We start from the raw sequence: 16695 nt of genomic DNA, 5'->3' as shown, positions 1-16695 counted from the left end.
TGCACTTAGCCTACTTTTATAGGTAAACAACAGCCAAAAATAGCCACTGAATACGTCAGTGTCAGGGTTTCTCATCTTCATACTGTAAAGGCTTTATTTTCTGTCTGTCTAAACTGAGATTAAAGCCACTACTATGGGCAACTGCATGTCCATGCTAGACACCTGTGAGTGATACATGGAACAAGCACAGATGGAACAAGCACAGATTGGACAGCGCTTCTCCTGACCGCACCAGTTCATACGTTGCTGTCACTATGCTGGGTTTAGTTATATACTATACTACAACGTACAATGTAGCTGACTTTATAGTATGTACATGTATGCGGTTTGGAGTGTCAGTGTTGTAGATGTTTTAGGTCAGTGCTTCTCAATTCCAGTCCTCATGGCCACCAACAGGTCATGTTTTGAGGATTTTCTTAGTATTTTACTCCTGCGGATGTGTGCATTAGCCCTAATAATGAAGACTAATCCTATTTTTTTCCTTTTGCAGTTTCCAGTAATTATCACCAGAAGTAGCAATGTGTATGGACCACATCAGTACCCAGAAAAAGTAAGTGGATTTGTTTTGTCTTTTTTTAATTATATTATGTAATACGAGCCAGCTTCAATTTATGGTAAAAGATTTGTTCATACACATCCCACAGCACATCAGACACACATAAAAACCTTACAGGCCATTAGAGACCAGGACATGCAGTGTGGTATATATGCAGCAGTATATCAAGTGCATGTATAGCTTGAGCTCTGCTTGGTTTTAACATTCAGAGACTTAAAGGGTTATTCCCCCCCCAAATTTTTTTTGCATTAATACGTTGCCCTTGGATTCTGCACAGCTTTGCTGTTATCTAGGTGCACTCACCCCCACCAAATGCATAGAATCATCAGCTCTCAGTCCACTCCAACACGCTCCCTGCTCCGTGTGCCCCCCCCAGACCCAGAGCTTACCCCCTGACTGTGACTGACCCGTCACTGGCGGTACCCCTGCCTTCTGCTCACCTCCCCCCGTCACCAACGGCGGGGCTCAATCGCGGCACCCGCCGTCACCCATGGCTCACCCGTGCCGCTCGCCTGCAGCGGCGTTTACCAGCGGCAATTCCCCCCCGTGGCTCACTGCCCCCTGTCACCCGCGGCACCATCACTCCATCGCTCTAGGCCCCCCCCCCCCGTCCGTCACCCACACGACTCAATCGCGACACCTCCTGTCACCAGCGCCGCTGGGTTCGATCACGGCACCCTGCACACCCCCCCCAGTCACTTGTCACTTGCGGCGCTTACTGGCGGCTGACTGTCCCTGCGGCTGGGCACACTCGCTGTCACATGCATCACCCCGGCAATGCTTACCGCCGGCACCCCCCCCCCCCCCTTGTCACCCGCGGCTACATTACTCCATGACCGCTGCCCCCTCAACCCCCGTCATCCCCACGACTTACCAGCGGCACCACGGCTCACTGTCCCCCCATAAACCACGGCTTACCGGGGGCACCATCCCCACCACTGAAACCCCTCCCTCTCACCTGCGGCCCCCCCAACACCCCAGCAGCTCACCCGTGCATGGCGTTCATCTCAGCTATGCTACACAGTCTCGCCATTTCAGCTCTGCTACATAGTTTCTGCCATCTCAGCTCTTCTTCACCATCTCAGCTCTGCTACACAGTCTCCGCCATCTCATCTGCTACACCATCTCACCATCTCAGCTCATCTCACCATCTCAGGCATAAGCATTGCATGATGGGAAATGTAGTTTCCTATCTTGATTATAGACCATCTTTTAGAAAAACTTGTAACTCAGGAACGGAAGCAGCTAGAACGATGGGAGACGGCTCAAAATACTCAGGGGGACTTGGCGAGTAAGACCAGCTAGGTTTGGGGGCATTACATTTTTTTTTTTTGCTTTTGGGGGGGAATACCCCTTTAACAGGGTATTCCCATTTAAGACTTTTATGACATGACCTAGCCATTCTGTAAATGTATGATGCATGCTAGGGCCTCCTCTGGGATTCACAGGTATCTTGATATTAAGGAGGTGGTTGGGAAGCAGAAAACAGGAAAAAGCACTGTTACAGTTTACAGTAAATAAACCTTTGTTAGTAAAAAAAAAAAAAAAACTACACCAGGGGTACTCAACAACTTTTAGTCAAGGTCCACTTACCGGGATCTGTTGTCAGAAGAAGGTCCGAGCTGAACATCAGTAGTAAACGTGTTGTTTTGTTAACGTTTTATAAACGTTGTTGAACTATTTACATACAGAATTGATGCTTATTAGTGGGAAAGATAGAATTTTTTCCTCTATCACCAGCCCTTTTGTAGTCCCTCTGTGCGCTCCCCCAGTAGTATATAGTCCCCCTGTGCGCTCCCCCAGAAGTGTATAGCCCCTCTGTGTGCTCTCTCAGTAGTTTATAGCCCTTCTGTGCGCTCCCCCAGTAGTATATAGCCCCCGTGTGCTCCCCCCATTTGTATAGAGACCCACTGTGTGCTCCCCCCGTTTGTATAGAGACCCACTGTCTTCTTCCCCCTGTTTGTATAGAGGCCAACTGTGTGCTACCCCTGTTTGTATTGAGACCCACTGTGTTCTTCCCCCTGTTTGTATAGAGGACAACTGTGTGCTCCCCCCATTTGTATAGAGACCCTTTGTGTGCTCCCCCCGGTTATAAAGACCCCCTCTGTGTGCTCCCCAGTAGTATATAGCCCCCCCCCCCGTGCTCCCCCTCCCATATAACATAAAAAAAAAAAACACATACTCCCCTGTGTCCGGGCATCTCCTCTTCTCTTCCCCTCTTGTGGCCGCACTGCCACGTGACGTCACTGGATCGCTGCCACCAGAGCGAGAGAGCGGACTCTTGTGACTGACAGGGAGGCAGCCAATAGCTCCCTCCCTGTCAGTGCTGCTGCTGCATGGCAACTATGAGCGCTCGTTACGAGCACTCATAGTTACTGTGCAAAGGGGAGCAGCGCAGCTCAGCCAGGGTTCGGACAGCTGGCCTCCACGGTCCGCCAGTTGAGGACCCCCGACCTACACTGTTAAATATTTAAGAGCTCGGAGCCAGGAAAATTATAAACCCTTGCATTTTGCCACCACCAGTTATCTTCCAGGAGTATCAGATTAGCTTTGTGAACGTTGTGCAGGGAAATTAATTTCAGCCTTATTCATTTACATTGAGTCAGATTGCAGTTCCCTGTACACCGACCCTCCTGTCCACCCACTGTGCTGGGAACTGCAACATGACTTTGTGAATAGGGCTATGATTCAATTCCCTGTGGAGCAGCAATGCTCAAAGGCCAATAAAAACTGAGAACCCTGGTCAGATCATTGTCAGGATTGTGGGGACCCAGAGACTGAATCCCCTCCAGTTCTTAAGTTGTATTGACCCCTGATATCTCTCTTTATACAGGAGACATACTAAAGAGCAGCTTTTAGACAGTTTAGTTCCCAGAGCACTGCAGAACTTTCTACATTTTGTGGTCTTCATCCATCTTATTCCTAACAGTGATTCATTCAGAAGGCATGAAGTGTTTTCTGCTCCAGCATGATTGTAAATGCCGCATTAAATGACATTGTAGAAGCTTTAATTGCAGAAAGCGTGGTTAACATCTGTTTTTCCTGTTCTGTAATTCTGGTTTTATTGCCTGCACACCATGTTATTACTTTAGTAAAACAGTATGAAAGAAAGCCATTATGTGATCTTAATTGCACTTTGCTGTTTTATGTTCCCCATTACTGCGTAAATCTGCATGGGTCCTAAAATAACCTACTAAAATGACACCTCTGTGTGTGTAAGTCCTCAGTAGGCTAATAAACGTCTAATTGATTGCTTATTCTTCTGGGCATCTATTCTGCCGGGTGGAATAATGGCAATGTTACATGTATGAATCCAAGGCCGTTCTGTAAGGACATAGATGAAGGTGTGTAGGACTTGTTCATGCACGCTGGAATATATAAATCTGAAAATATTAGATTGTGTGTGTCTATGCTTAATTCATTTCCTGAACATATGCTATATCTGTACCGCACTTAAGAGAGTGTGGTCTTGCTCACTATTGAGGCCTGCACCTAAGCTGTGTATGTTCATAAAATGGACCAAACATAGTTAATATTAATGTACATTCAGTCAATTAAAGTCAATGGGCCTGCTGGCAATATGTAGCAGTATTGTTTTGCAAACCTTTTTTAATGGGTTGCCAACATACACCTGCTATGTGCGCAGAAATAGTAATGTGAAAGGGGCCTAACATAAATACAAAAAAGTTGTTCCATCTTGTTCTTGTCATATTACGCATACCAATACCAAAAGAATCCACTGATGACTGACAGATATGGCAACCACAACAGATTGACATTACCATTTAATCTTTACTAATAATGTAAATTGTTGCGGTGTATAAAGGAACAAGCCCCACCTCCTTTTGTAGCGTTTGACATCTTAGCCCATCTGAAAACATACAGATACATATTAAAAACATGAAATAAATGTAGAAAATATCCAGTGGTATTTACCAAAAATCACCTTTATTTGTTGGCTAAGCAGGATCTTACTCCAGAAATGAGTGACAGCCTGCTCTGCCAATCAGTGACTGACTAGACAGGACAGTGCGGCAGCCAGTGATTGGCTAAGCAGGCTGTCACTCTTGTCTTGAGAGTGAAAAACCGCTCAGCCAATCATTGGCCATTGCGCTGTCCCATCTCAGTCAGTAATTGGCTAAGCGATCTGGAGGTGGCTAAAGCTACCATAGCTGTGCGTGTTGTCAGTATGCAGTAAAAACTAAAATGTTTAGGAATGTGATAAATAAAAGCAGACATCTTATAAAACAATTCAATAAAGGGGCATTCCCATCTGGGTAGCTATGTCCTGTCCACGGTATGCACAGGGCAGAGCTAAGTGTGGTTTGTTGTGTAGGTGGTTTGTTCTGTGAGGTATAGTGGTCCTTAGTAAGCATTACATATACTAAATATCATCTTTCCCATTTTTACACAGTTTTAAATACAACTTTTCCTAACACCCTTTTTCTTATCTTTTTTTGCTTTCAGGTTATACCCAAGTTTATTTCTTTACTACAGCACAACAAAAAATGGTAAATACTGTATATCTCATAGCATATGTTTGTGCGACAGAGAGCTGCCGGATGCAGAGATCATAGAATGACATTGAACAGCTTGCATTATAGTAAAACACATGCAAGCTTAGCCAAAGAGTGGAAAATTGTTAATGAAAACCAAATGCGAATCTAAAAGTATATATAATTGGATAAAAGGATATATTTATGCTGCGTTTACACGGAACAATAATTTGCCCTATCGTACGATTAACGGTTTCGAAGTAACAATTTTTTTTTTTTAACGATCAGCGTTTAGACTGAAAGATATATCGTACGGAAAATTTGTTTTGCGATCGCTTACGGCTATCTTGCACATAGGAAAAATTGGTGAACGACTGTTTACACGGAACGATCTGTGAATTTTTTGCGAAAAACGATTTTAGAACATGATGTAAGATCAAAATGAACGATTTCTCGCTCGTCGTTCGCTGCGTTTACACGTACGATTGTCGTTCAAATTTGATAGTTATCGTGCAAATTCGCACAATAATAATTCAGTGTAAACGCAGTGTTACAGGAACTCATCAGTCACTGACGGTGGGGTGCTGGTTAGCTGTTCGATGCCTGCACCACACAGTGACTGGGGCTAGAAGCAATTGTGTTTGTTCACTGTGTAGTAGTGGTGACTTGTACCTCACTGAGCTCTAGCAGTAGGGCAAGTAGAGTGTGGAACACTGTGGAAGCTGACCCTGTGTAGTCTTGGCAAGTGAATGGTACATGACTAAACTCTCTGCACGGGAAACTGTTCCCCTGTAGACAGTGGCTGCATCTGCACATGCTTGTGCTGGCTAACAAACAACTATCAGGATGTTTCAACTAGAAGCAAGAGTGAATACATTACACAGATTACCATACTGGGTGATTGTTGCAGGCAAATAGTTTACTTGTAAAATAAATAAATAGAATGTGTTCTTTTAGTTTGGAAATGGGGTATGAAGAATTATGTTTCTGATTCTGGGAATATCTCTTAATCTAAGAATCTTGTCCTTTTCTTGTCCTTTGTTTTTATTAAGTTTTAAAAACAACATCATATAATTAAAGTAGTAGTACATGGAGTTCTCTTGTACTTTTTCTGATAAATTTTTTTTCCAGTTATGTATTGCATGTCTGTAACCACTGAAAGTGTCTGTCCCCTTGGTTTAAAGCTGTATCCATGGTTCTGGAAGGCAAACCAGGAGTTTTCTATATGCCTCAGATGTAGTGGACGCACTTTTAACCATTCTAAAGGTGGGGAAGATTGGAGAAATCTACAATATTGGGACCAATTTTGAAATATCTGTCACCCAGCTTGCCAAAGAACTAATCCAAATGGTAAGTTGTAATATTCTTACTGTATCCTTTCTACATGACTACAGGAGGTTCCTAGATTACCATATTGCTTTTATCAGCTTGCTAGTTGTACAGTGAAGGTAGCGATAGCCCACTTGGTTGGCTTTTCTTGTTCGTCTTTTCACATAACACTATTAATAAAAGCAAAACTCTTCTGTGGATCAGGTCCAATCTACTGCTATAATATGACATGTTCTCACTGTTTGTTATTTTGTATCTGGCTAAAGAGCTTTTTCCTAGACTAAAGCCCCTATTACATGGCCAAATCTTCACAGCAAGCGAGCATCAACACCGACAGCAAGCGAGTACCGGGGGGCGATCGTCAGATCGTCTGGGCAGCCCATAGAAGGTAGCTGTAGTCTGCTGCCGCCACGCCTATTGCACAGAATGATGGCAGCAGATCGTTGTTATGGTGGTCGTTTGTCTCTCAACATGTTGAAAGACAACGATCAGCCAACATTGTGCATGTCAGCTGATCGTTGCCTTTTAATACACAAAGAGATTATCGCCCATAATGGCCAATAATCAGCTAAATATGGCCGATAATCGCTTTGTGTAATAGTTATGCTCAGCCAATCACGACTGAGCAGCTGATGAAGCAGCAGAGGGAGGCCGGCATAAGGGACGGCTGGAGCGGTCTGGCCGGCCTCCCGAAGATGACTTAGTCGCCCCAAGATGGCATCCGGGGTTGACAGCAATTCGGTAAGTATACCGCACCGCACCACACTTCTGGGGTGGGGGTGACATGGGGAAGAGGGCCATTCACTTAAATAACACACATTACAAAAAGTTGTATAACTTTGTAATGTGTGTTATTTAGTGAATAAATGTTAAAACGCCGCACAACCCCTTGAATAACACACATTACAAAAAGTTGTATAACTTTGTAATGTGTGTTATTTAGTGAATAAATGTTAAAACGCCGCACAACCCCTTTAAAGGATACAAGTCTGTTTCACCCAAACCAGACCAACAACAAGTTAAAACATAATCAGCTGTATGGCGAAGGTTAAAAAATAAAAAGGTATGAATATAAAATGAAATCCTTGCCTGTCCAGCACTTTATTACACTAGATGTAGCTCCCTACCAGTCTACAAAAAAAAAAGCTTCTAGCAACCTTTTACTCACAATTAAGTTTTACTTTCAAGATCTGTGTCCCCACGCAGAGAGTGCAACCGATGGCAAGTGTGTCATGTGTTTCACAGAGGGATCTGCAGCAGAGAGATGCGGTTGACACTCCAATAACTACCCCACTGTTTAGGTACCATGAAGTACACACAAAGATTAGTCATTTCCCTTGCATTTCAGTACCAGGAAAACAAACAAAAATCACCAGTTTTAGATGCAGAATCTGTGCATAAATCAGAAACTTGTGAACAGGTCTTATAGGTAAAAGCCACACCTTGCAGCCATAGTTTTTGAATGCTTATTTAAGGCTATGCTGTTTTGCAGATAGAACTTCTATTTTACCCGGCAAAAAGCTCTGCTATTGCTGTGATATAGTTACTGCCAGTGCCAAGATTCACTTTTTTTCTCCACTTGCAGCATGAAGGAACAGACAAACCAAATTATATTGTTTTTTATTAGAAAATGTTTGCAATCTTCATGTACACCCTGAAATCTCTGCACAGACACGTAGAAATGCCGGATTACCAATTACTACCAAGCTGTTGGCAATGAAATAGACTACACTCCTGGATGGAGTGTGATAAGCTGATATATGAAGCACTTAATCAGCCAGATGGGCAAACCTGTGCACGACTACTTTCGTGACTTATTTTTACTTTCTCATATTCTCTGTAATGAGAGGAAATTTTTTCTTTACAGTTTCAGCTATTTTGTCAAGAGAAAATTATTGTTAATTATATTTTTGTGTTATTTTTAAGATTCGAAATACCTCCTCCGATACAGAAACCGAGCATTGGATGGATTATGTTAATGACAGGTAATTCACTGTCCATGCAGTCCTTTACCACAACTGCTAAATATACAGGGTGTTAGAAATTAAACATCAGTTCCTTTTACATAATTTTTAGTTTTAATTCAATGTGTGATCATGGGTGTTTAACCCCTGGCATCCTCACCATTAAAGTAAATAATAAGTAAATAATGGGCAAGCCTGTAATTGGAGTTCATGCTGCCCTGGGCACGAAGTGCTGGCACCCTAAACTGATGCCTACCCAGGAGTGGGAAGAAGTGTTGGACCCATTTGCATTTGCAGTTTACAACTACATGTAGCATCTTGAGCAGCAGGGAAGAGCACCTATCTCTCCCTTGCTGTGCTGAGTGCACTGTGCTTAGCACAGCAAGGAAGGGGTCAAGTGACTTCACCTTTTTCTTGCTGTGCCAGGCGCAGTGCTGCCTATTTGCTGTACTGAGTGTGCTTCATCTGGACCAGCAAGGAAGGAGTTAAGTTTGTTCAGTACACTCAACAAGCGGGACATTGGCTCCAAAAGCATTACCCTCTGAAGGCCAGCCTGTCCTCCACTTGCTGTGCTGAGTGCACTGAGCTTGTCCCTACATGGAAGGTGTTAAGCGACTTAACACCTTTTCTTTTCTAAGATAGGTGCATTGCACTCGGCACTGAGGAAAGGGGTCAAGTGACTTGCAGTGCTGAGCCTCCCATCAAATCCTCCCATAGACTGCTATGAGTTTATCTGTGCTGCAAAAATAGGACTGGCCCTATTTTCCAGAGCCAACAACCTTTAGTAAAAAAAAAAAAAAAAAATAGGGTGAAGGGTGTCTAGCCAATAGACACTAATGGGTCTGGAAATTTATCAGGATTTTCTTAGGTGGTACAAAATTACAACTCTAGCACATGTACCTTTGTGTCTGCGGAGCTCTTGCCTTTTCTGTGTTGGACTTAAAGCGACTCTGTACCCACAATCTGACCCCCCAAACCACTTGTACCTTCAGATAGCTGCTTTTAATCCAAGATCTGTCCTGGGGTCCGTTCGGCAGGTGATGCAGTTATTGTCATAAAAACAACTTTTAATCCTACAGCGCTGTGTCTAACGTCCGGGGCTTACATATATGCATTAGGCTGGCACACCCTCTGTCCTTTTTCCCCACCCTCCTCATCATTAGGAATGCTCCAGGCAGATTGCTTCCTATTCCCCACCTGTGTGTATAATGAACATGGGCTGGATCGTTAATACACCTGTGCAAAGCTCAAACAGCAGTAAATGTTCCTGGATCATTCCTAATGATGAGGAGGGTGGGGAGGAAGGATGGAGAGGTGGTGGCAGCCTAATGCATATACAAATGTAAGCCCCGGCCATTAGACACAGCGCTGCCGGATTAAAAGTTGTTTTTATGACAATAACTGCATCCCCTGCCGAATGGACCCCAGGACAGATCTTGGATTAAAAGCAGCTATCTGAATGTACAAGTGGTTTGGGGGGGGGGACAGATTGTGGGTACAGAGTCGCTTTAAAAGGTAATTTGTCAGCTCTATCATGCTAGGAGCTGCATACATAAGCAGACAACTGATTAAAAAAAATTATACCTGTTTCTTAGCTGATGTATGCAAAATTTGTAAAATTGTGTTTTCCCTTCAAAATCAAGTGCCATATCTGGACTGCAGCATGCATGCCTCCTCTCTCCCCAACCCTCTGCTTGGCTTCTAGCACTCAGCCTTGTTTCTCAAGCATGCAAGTTAGGAGGGAGGCACGCATATCTTTTATCTCTCTGTCACCTATCTGCCTGTGTCTGCCCCCGGAACAGGATATAAGAGATGACAATTTTCCAATGGACATTGTGAATGGGTGTATGCACCATTGCTTGGATTCTACTGTACTTAGAAAGCAGTGCACAAATGCATACCATAGTATTTACATCAGTCCATAGTATTTACCTGCATTCAGCCAATAGAATTAACTGGTGATATTACCATGTGTCTATGTTAACTATGCTACCAACATCTTTATTGTCTTCAATACATGCCAGGAAATGCTAAGCGTGAAATGCTCTGTAATTATTGTTACATTTTCAAATAAATGCATTTTCTGGTTTTATTTTTATCTAAGGCATTGAATTACATACATTTTACTCTTCTTTTAAGACCTGTAAACGATCTTCGTTATTTGATGAAGTCTGAAAAAATGCACAGCCTGGGTTGGAGACCAAAAGTACAGTGGAAGGAAGGAATTGAAAGAACAAGTATGTTGTATAATCTCTTAGATAGAAAAGGTTCTAGCACCTGTATTGAGTTGAATATCAGTCATTGATTTTCCTAAGCATATTGTAAAATTGAGGCTTAACAGCAACTACTTAGTTCTAAAATCAAATTAATAATTTACACACACACACTAAACACAATAAAACCGTCTGCAATGAAGATCTTTGAATAGAGCAACAGAATGCAAGCCCAGCCACAGCTCTATTCAAATGCCTTGTATCCATGATGGTACAGTGAGTGGGTACAACAGCTTGGTACCCCTGTTTTAGTGGGGCCCCAAGCGATCACCTATCTTGTGCATAGGTGATTAATGTCCTTTAGGTGAATCCACTGAAGTTTGTAGCCTAAGCACTCATGACGAACACACTGTTACAATTAGCCACTTTTGCTTTAATTAAAAAAAAAAATTCACTGCCAAAGCAAATTGTGCATTATACATATTGCTTTTTCTTTTCTTTTTTGCACTGTAAGAAATGCATAAAAATGCTTCTTTTGGCTGAACTTTTGACCCAAGAGAAGCCTGAGAAATTACTGAGATCTCCTCCTGAAAATAAAAGCTCCAGACCTGAAAAGTCCATATGTGCCCCTTATAAATATGTAGATGCAGATATCATGGCATAATCAATCAGAAGTAAATGGATTTGGATTTCTGTGGTCTTGATGCCACAAGTTATTATATTAGGGGCAGTAGTGATTACATGTGTAACCGTTCATCATCGTACCCCTTTAGAAGGAGAAATGAACCCTCAGCTTCAAGGAAAAATGGTTAAATGGTTAAATTGGCCTAAACTAGATAGTCTGAAGATACAGCCTGAGCCATTAAGATAAATTGGGTGCATTCTGAGACTAGACTAGACAGTAAGGTTTAAAGGGGTATTCTCATCACATTTAACTATATCTAAAACAGTAGGTCATTAAAAGTTAAGAAACTGTGCACTTGGTTCTTTGTCTTCTTTCTGCTCTAAAATCACCTAACATCATTGGTAGACAGTGTCACCTAGTTGGGGCTTCATGGCAGTTGAGCCCCCTCTCCCTTGGCCCAGATGGCGTGAAGCCCTGCCTACATGACATTGCCCAACGATGTCCAAGTGATTTGAAAGCAGAAAGGAGACTTCTCTCTTTCTTTATTAGCTTATAGTGGTAACGCTTTTCGCTCTTTGAATGCAGGCAACTAAGTTTATTTTAATGAAAAGTTTCTTTCAGTTAAAACGCAATCGCAATCCCCCCCCCCATTAGTCTTTCTTATTGGACATGTCTGTTTCAGAAGTGTGTCATATAGCCTGTTTCATATAGCATTCATCTTGTCTTGCATTACGTATAATACATATACTTTTTGAGCATGGCACCTTCTACTTGCCAGTCATGTGGGCCAAATTTGCTTGTGTAATGTATTTAATTTCTCTCGTAAAAATAACTCCATATAAGGATACAGTGAACCCAGTCTAACTGGTGAAACCAAGTCCTGCTTCACGCTACATACTATAATGCATTTTATACTGGTAATACGACTGCTGGTACAAGGACCCAAACTGAAGGCAACATAGGTTACTGTCTAAACTTCGACTAGACAGACCACAAATGCACCAGATTTATCAAATAGTATGATCCACTGTAATGTATCTGGTGCATCTTTCTTTTGCTGTCACATTGCTGTTACTATTAACTAGTGCTGTCACACTAGACACAAAAAAAAACCACAATAAAAAGGCCACATTGGGGCATGTGTTTTTTTTCTTTGGTCAGATGGTAGCTGAGAGTCAATAGGAAGGTATGAAATGTCACACTCACATGGTGTTTTTGTGTTTGGCATTTTATGCTTCTTTGCATGTACATGTCGAAATGAATATTGGGATTTTTTCCTCTCCAATAGCAATGCAGGAATCACATGATGAAAGAATCTCATGACTTGTAATGTAAAACAAAAACACATGAAATAAAATGCCAGAAAAAAAATGCCAAAAAGCAGGAAAATGCATTTTTTCAGCCCCCAAAAAAGCCATACAAAATTTGTGTCTGATATAAGCCTTTACCACTTGCAGTAGAAGTCACAGCATTGCATTTATAGGTTGCCAATCCTGCGCTCTAAGGCTAGCAGCAAAGCCCACCAATTGTTAGAAGCAGCAGGCAGAAGTACAGTATGCAACTCTCCATTGTCACGTGCTTACTAAACACGGGCTCCATAGAGAGTAGGCAATAACACAGTAGGAAGAAACATCCTTATTTAGGTATGTTTTTATAAAAATTTTCAACAAAAGCTTTTAGACTTCTGGGTATATGACTGTGTTACTAGGGAGTGTTGCCACATCAGGAACAGGACATATTGCTGATCACCCAGCTTTCTGGAAATGGCTGAACAAACTACAGTAATACAGATAGATGTCATTTATATATGCTGAGGTTATTTTTATGTTGGATAAAACCTTTATAAAGAAAAGAAATGTGTCATCTTGATTTGTTAATATGATGTTTGTTTTCTTTCCTTTTTAGTTCAATGGTATAAAAACAATTTCCATAACTGGAAGAATGTGGAGAACGCATTAGAACCATTTACGTGTCAGACATAGCGAACAAAGAGCAGAGAATCGTCACAACACAGTATAGTTATTCTGTTTCTACCTCTGAAGAAGGCGTGATGTGAAGTACATTACAGGGACATGACGGCTCAGTATAGTGTGCTTGTAATTATGTGACAATATAGATGACCTCTAGGACAGCAGCACTGGAATGTATGACTGCCATGGAACCAAGTTTATATAAGGTATAATGTTTAGCCATTGGTCAGCTTCCATTGCTGGAACTGCCAGTGTAGCAGCTGCTATGGAGCCCAGAGTGTATAGGGGATTGGGGAGGCCCAGACCCCATGTAACCTACATTCACTTTATCAGCTCTTTGAAGACTTTCTCACTAAGTAGCTGTATCATGAGGCTGCAGGCCGGGGTAAGTGACATTGATGTAGGCCGGCTCTCCCATTCTATAGCAAAGCTTTGATTGGTAGAGCAGGATCTCTAGTCAGACTCTAAAAAGGTGAGTATTGATCAGAAGAGCAGTCATGTACTTTATAAGAGTAATCAGTATGAGTGGTTTATAGCATAGTCAGTTATTATAAGCCCCTGTGTCACTTCATACATAGACCTATTGACCTCTAGGACTATATGACCTGCATCCTCACCCATTTCAGTGCCTGTGCAATAAAACAATGTGCCTGCACCATGCGACTAAATGTTTTACATGGCGAGAATTTATAGTTTAGATGTTAGCAAATATTTTCCATTATGTATTGCAGTAAATTTTTATGATGAACAATTTGCACTTTATTCATTGTAAATTCTTTACATTTTTGTTATTTTAATGGTCTATTGCTTATTAGATTTTGTTTGTTGTAGAAAATGGTTTATGAAGGTCGGGAAGGTGGGCTTCTGCTACCAGTCCTGTATGTGTACGGAGATGTGTATAAGGAATTGTAGCTTATTTCCAGTATAAATAGAAGGCTAATTTGAACAAAGAAAAGTTAAATATGCGATTCTTGTAATTTTTATATTAAATATTTTTTATTAAATTCCTAATAAACATTTTAAGTTGATAATGTGGGAAGTTTTCTATATGTTCACTGCTCACTGTTGTACAGCATTATACTGTGGGGGACAGCTGGGAACACCCATTGCTTGTATAGAAGACATTATGGAAATAGTTGTTGATTTTCTAGCACTTAAAAGGTTTTAGAGATGAGCGAACCTCAAGCATGCTTGGATTTGTCCAAACCTGAGCGTGTGACATTTGATTACCGGTGGCTGGAAAAAGTTGGATGCAGCCTATGGCCATTTTACATAGTTAATACGGTTGAAAAAAGACAAGTTCAAACCAAGGAGGGGATGAATACAGGGAAGGGGGAGGAATGATAAGTTCTATACATATGCATTTATATTATTTTGGTCTAAGAACTTGTCTAGCCCTGTTTTGAAGCCCTCTACTGTTTTTGTTGTGACCAGATCCTGTGGTAGACTGTTCCACAGATTCACAGTTCTCATGGTAAAGAACGCTTGTCGCCTCCGGAGATTGAACCTTTTTTCTGCAGGCGGAGGCAGTGCCCTCTTGTCCTTTAAGGGGGTTTTACCTGGAACATCTTTTCCCCATATTTCTTGTAGGGGCCATTTATATATTTAAATAAATTAATCATATCTCCCCTTAAACGTCTCTTCTCCAGACTAAACAAATGTAATTCTTTAAATCTCTCCTCATAACTAAGATGCTCCAGTCCCCTTATTAGTTTAGTTGCCCGTCTTTGTAACCTCTCCAGCTCTAGAACGTCCTTTTTATGAATTTGGATCCAAAACTGGACGGCATACTCCAGATGAGGCCGCACCAAGGCTTTATAAAGCGGTATTATATTATGTTCACACCATGTAAGTTAAGTATTAATCACAGCCGTTGTTGCCGATTTGCAAGACTGGCCATGATTAATTCTTAACTTAGGCTGCTTTTACACAGAGATTTATCTGACAGATTCTTGAAGCCACAGCCAGGAATGGATTTGAAAGGAGGATAAATCTCAGTCTTCCCTTTATGACCTGTTCTCTGTTTATAGTCTGTTTCTGGCTTCAAAAATCTGTCAGATAAATCTCTCTGTGTAAAGGCACCCTTACATTGTGCTGCAGCTAGAGGGAATCCCGGCACACTCCATTGTGTGGAGCGGGGATTTGAAGGTCGGGTCACAGAACGGCCGGTGTTTTACAAAGTGTGAACATGGCCTCTGGCTGTACCCATGTACCATTCAGGCAGCCGTTGCGCTGTATCTAACTTCTGCAGCCACTGGTGATCAAATGTCACACGCTCAGGTTTGGACAATTCCAAGCATGCTTGAGGTTTACTCATCTCTAAGGCCTTATTTCCACAACCTGTATTTTATGGATGCCATGGATGGGGAAGCCCTGTAGTGGAGTGCTTCCCGCCCTAGTATGCAAAGAAAGAATAGATCTAGAAAAACAAGGTCTGCACCTCCACAATATAGTAAATATTCTTTATTAAATCCAATCCAAAAAAGACACAAGATTTAAAACCTTTAAAAAACACACACATGATCCTACCACTGGCCCCAATAAGGCACAGTGAAAGAGACTGGTCCACCCCACATGATAATACAGAGACAGCAAAAATAATAAATATGATAATATAGTGCAAAAATTTATATGTTAACTATCTGACCCTATTATTAAGTGCCACAAAGTGCAAGTGCATGTAAAAAAAAGTGTGAAAACATAACAATATCCTGAAAAAGAGGAAATGAATATACAATAAAGTGAAAAAACACAAATCAAAAATAAATAAACAAATAATATATACAGTCACAATTGCTGTCTCACAGATGGATCAGGTAGATTAACCCCACACGTTCCGTCACGTGGACTTAGTCAAGGGTACTTGTCTTATGTCAATGGTGCTATATATAGTACATGTTAGGTAGACATCCAATCAGAGTAATAAAGCGGCACGTAAAACATGGATATACTACTCAATATCTTACATTCATAGTTTGGTTCCCCAATCCATCCGACCGTGTATCGCACAAAGCCCGAGTAAATAATGGCGCCATATTCACCTGTGCAAGGTCAGAATTCGGGCAACCCGGTCACCCGACCGGATGTGCGTCACCGGAAGCTCCGGATAGTGCCGGTCATGTGATTGATTACATCACCGGGACCTCCGTATCATGTGACAATCCAGCGTCACATGCGAAGATCACATGGTACAAGCTGGCTGTTACCTTATGGAAGGTCACCTGACCAGACACGTCATCAAAGTAAAAAAAGCACAAAAAGCTATGTGTAAAAATAGTGTACAAATTAAGGAATTACTAATAGTAATATATATGTGCATATTATTATATAAGTGAAAGACTATTATCCGTGATGATATAATATGATGATTCACTACATGTGTGAACATATATACAAAAATTTATATCTACCATAATTGTGAACCTGCCCCCCATCCACACCCACCCTCACAAAACTACCCATCCCAGATTGTGGGTACAGAGTCGCTTTAAAGAGAACCAATCCCAGCTCTAATGCTGTTAGCAGCTCCTAATAGAGCTACT

General features: G+C 41.7%; 1 protein-coding gene across 2 annotated transcripts in view; it reads left to right on the top strand.

The window, feature by feature from the left end:
• The window catches only part of TGDS (TDP-glucose 4,6-dehydratase), a 31996-nt gene extending 17838 nt beyond the window's left edge, over positions 1-14158 (top strand). For both annotated transcript variants that reach the window (XM_069970674.1, XM_069970673.1), the window contains exons 7-12: positions 491-550; positions 5024-5067; positions 6237-6402; positions 8308-8366; positions 10485-10582; positions 13089-14158. In XM_069970674.1, coding sequence (XP_069826775.1) covers positions 491-550; positions 5024-5067; positions 6237-6402; positions 8308-8366; positions 10485-10582; positions 13089-13165 — 504 coding nt within the window. In that variant the 3' untranslated portion in view covers positions 13166-14158. The remainder of the gene's footprint in view (positions 1-490; positions 551-5023; positions 5068-6236; positions 6403-8307; positions 8367-10484; positions 10583-13088) is intronic.
• Positions 14159-16695: the final 2537 nt, after the last annotated feature.

This window comes from Dendropsophus ebraccatus, chromosome 5 (genome assembly GCF_027789765.1).
Source record: "Dendropsophus ebraccatus isolate aDenEbr1 chromosome 5, aDenEbr1.pat, whole genome shotgun sequence".
In the NCBI taxonomy this organism is placed as follows: Eukaryota; Metazoa; Chordata; class Amphibia; order Anura; family Hylidae; genus Dendropsophus; species Dendropsophus ebraccatus.
The sequence above is the reverse complement of the archived record's forward strand: the minus strand, read 5'-3'. Positions and strand labels throughout refer to the sequence as shown.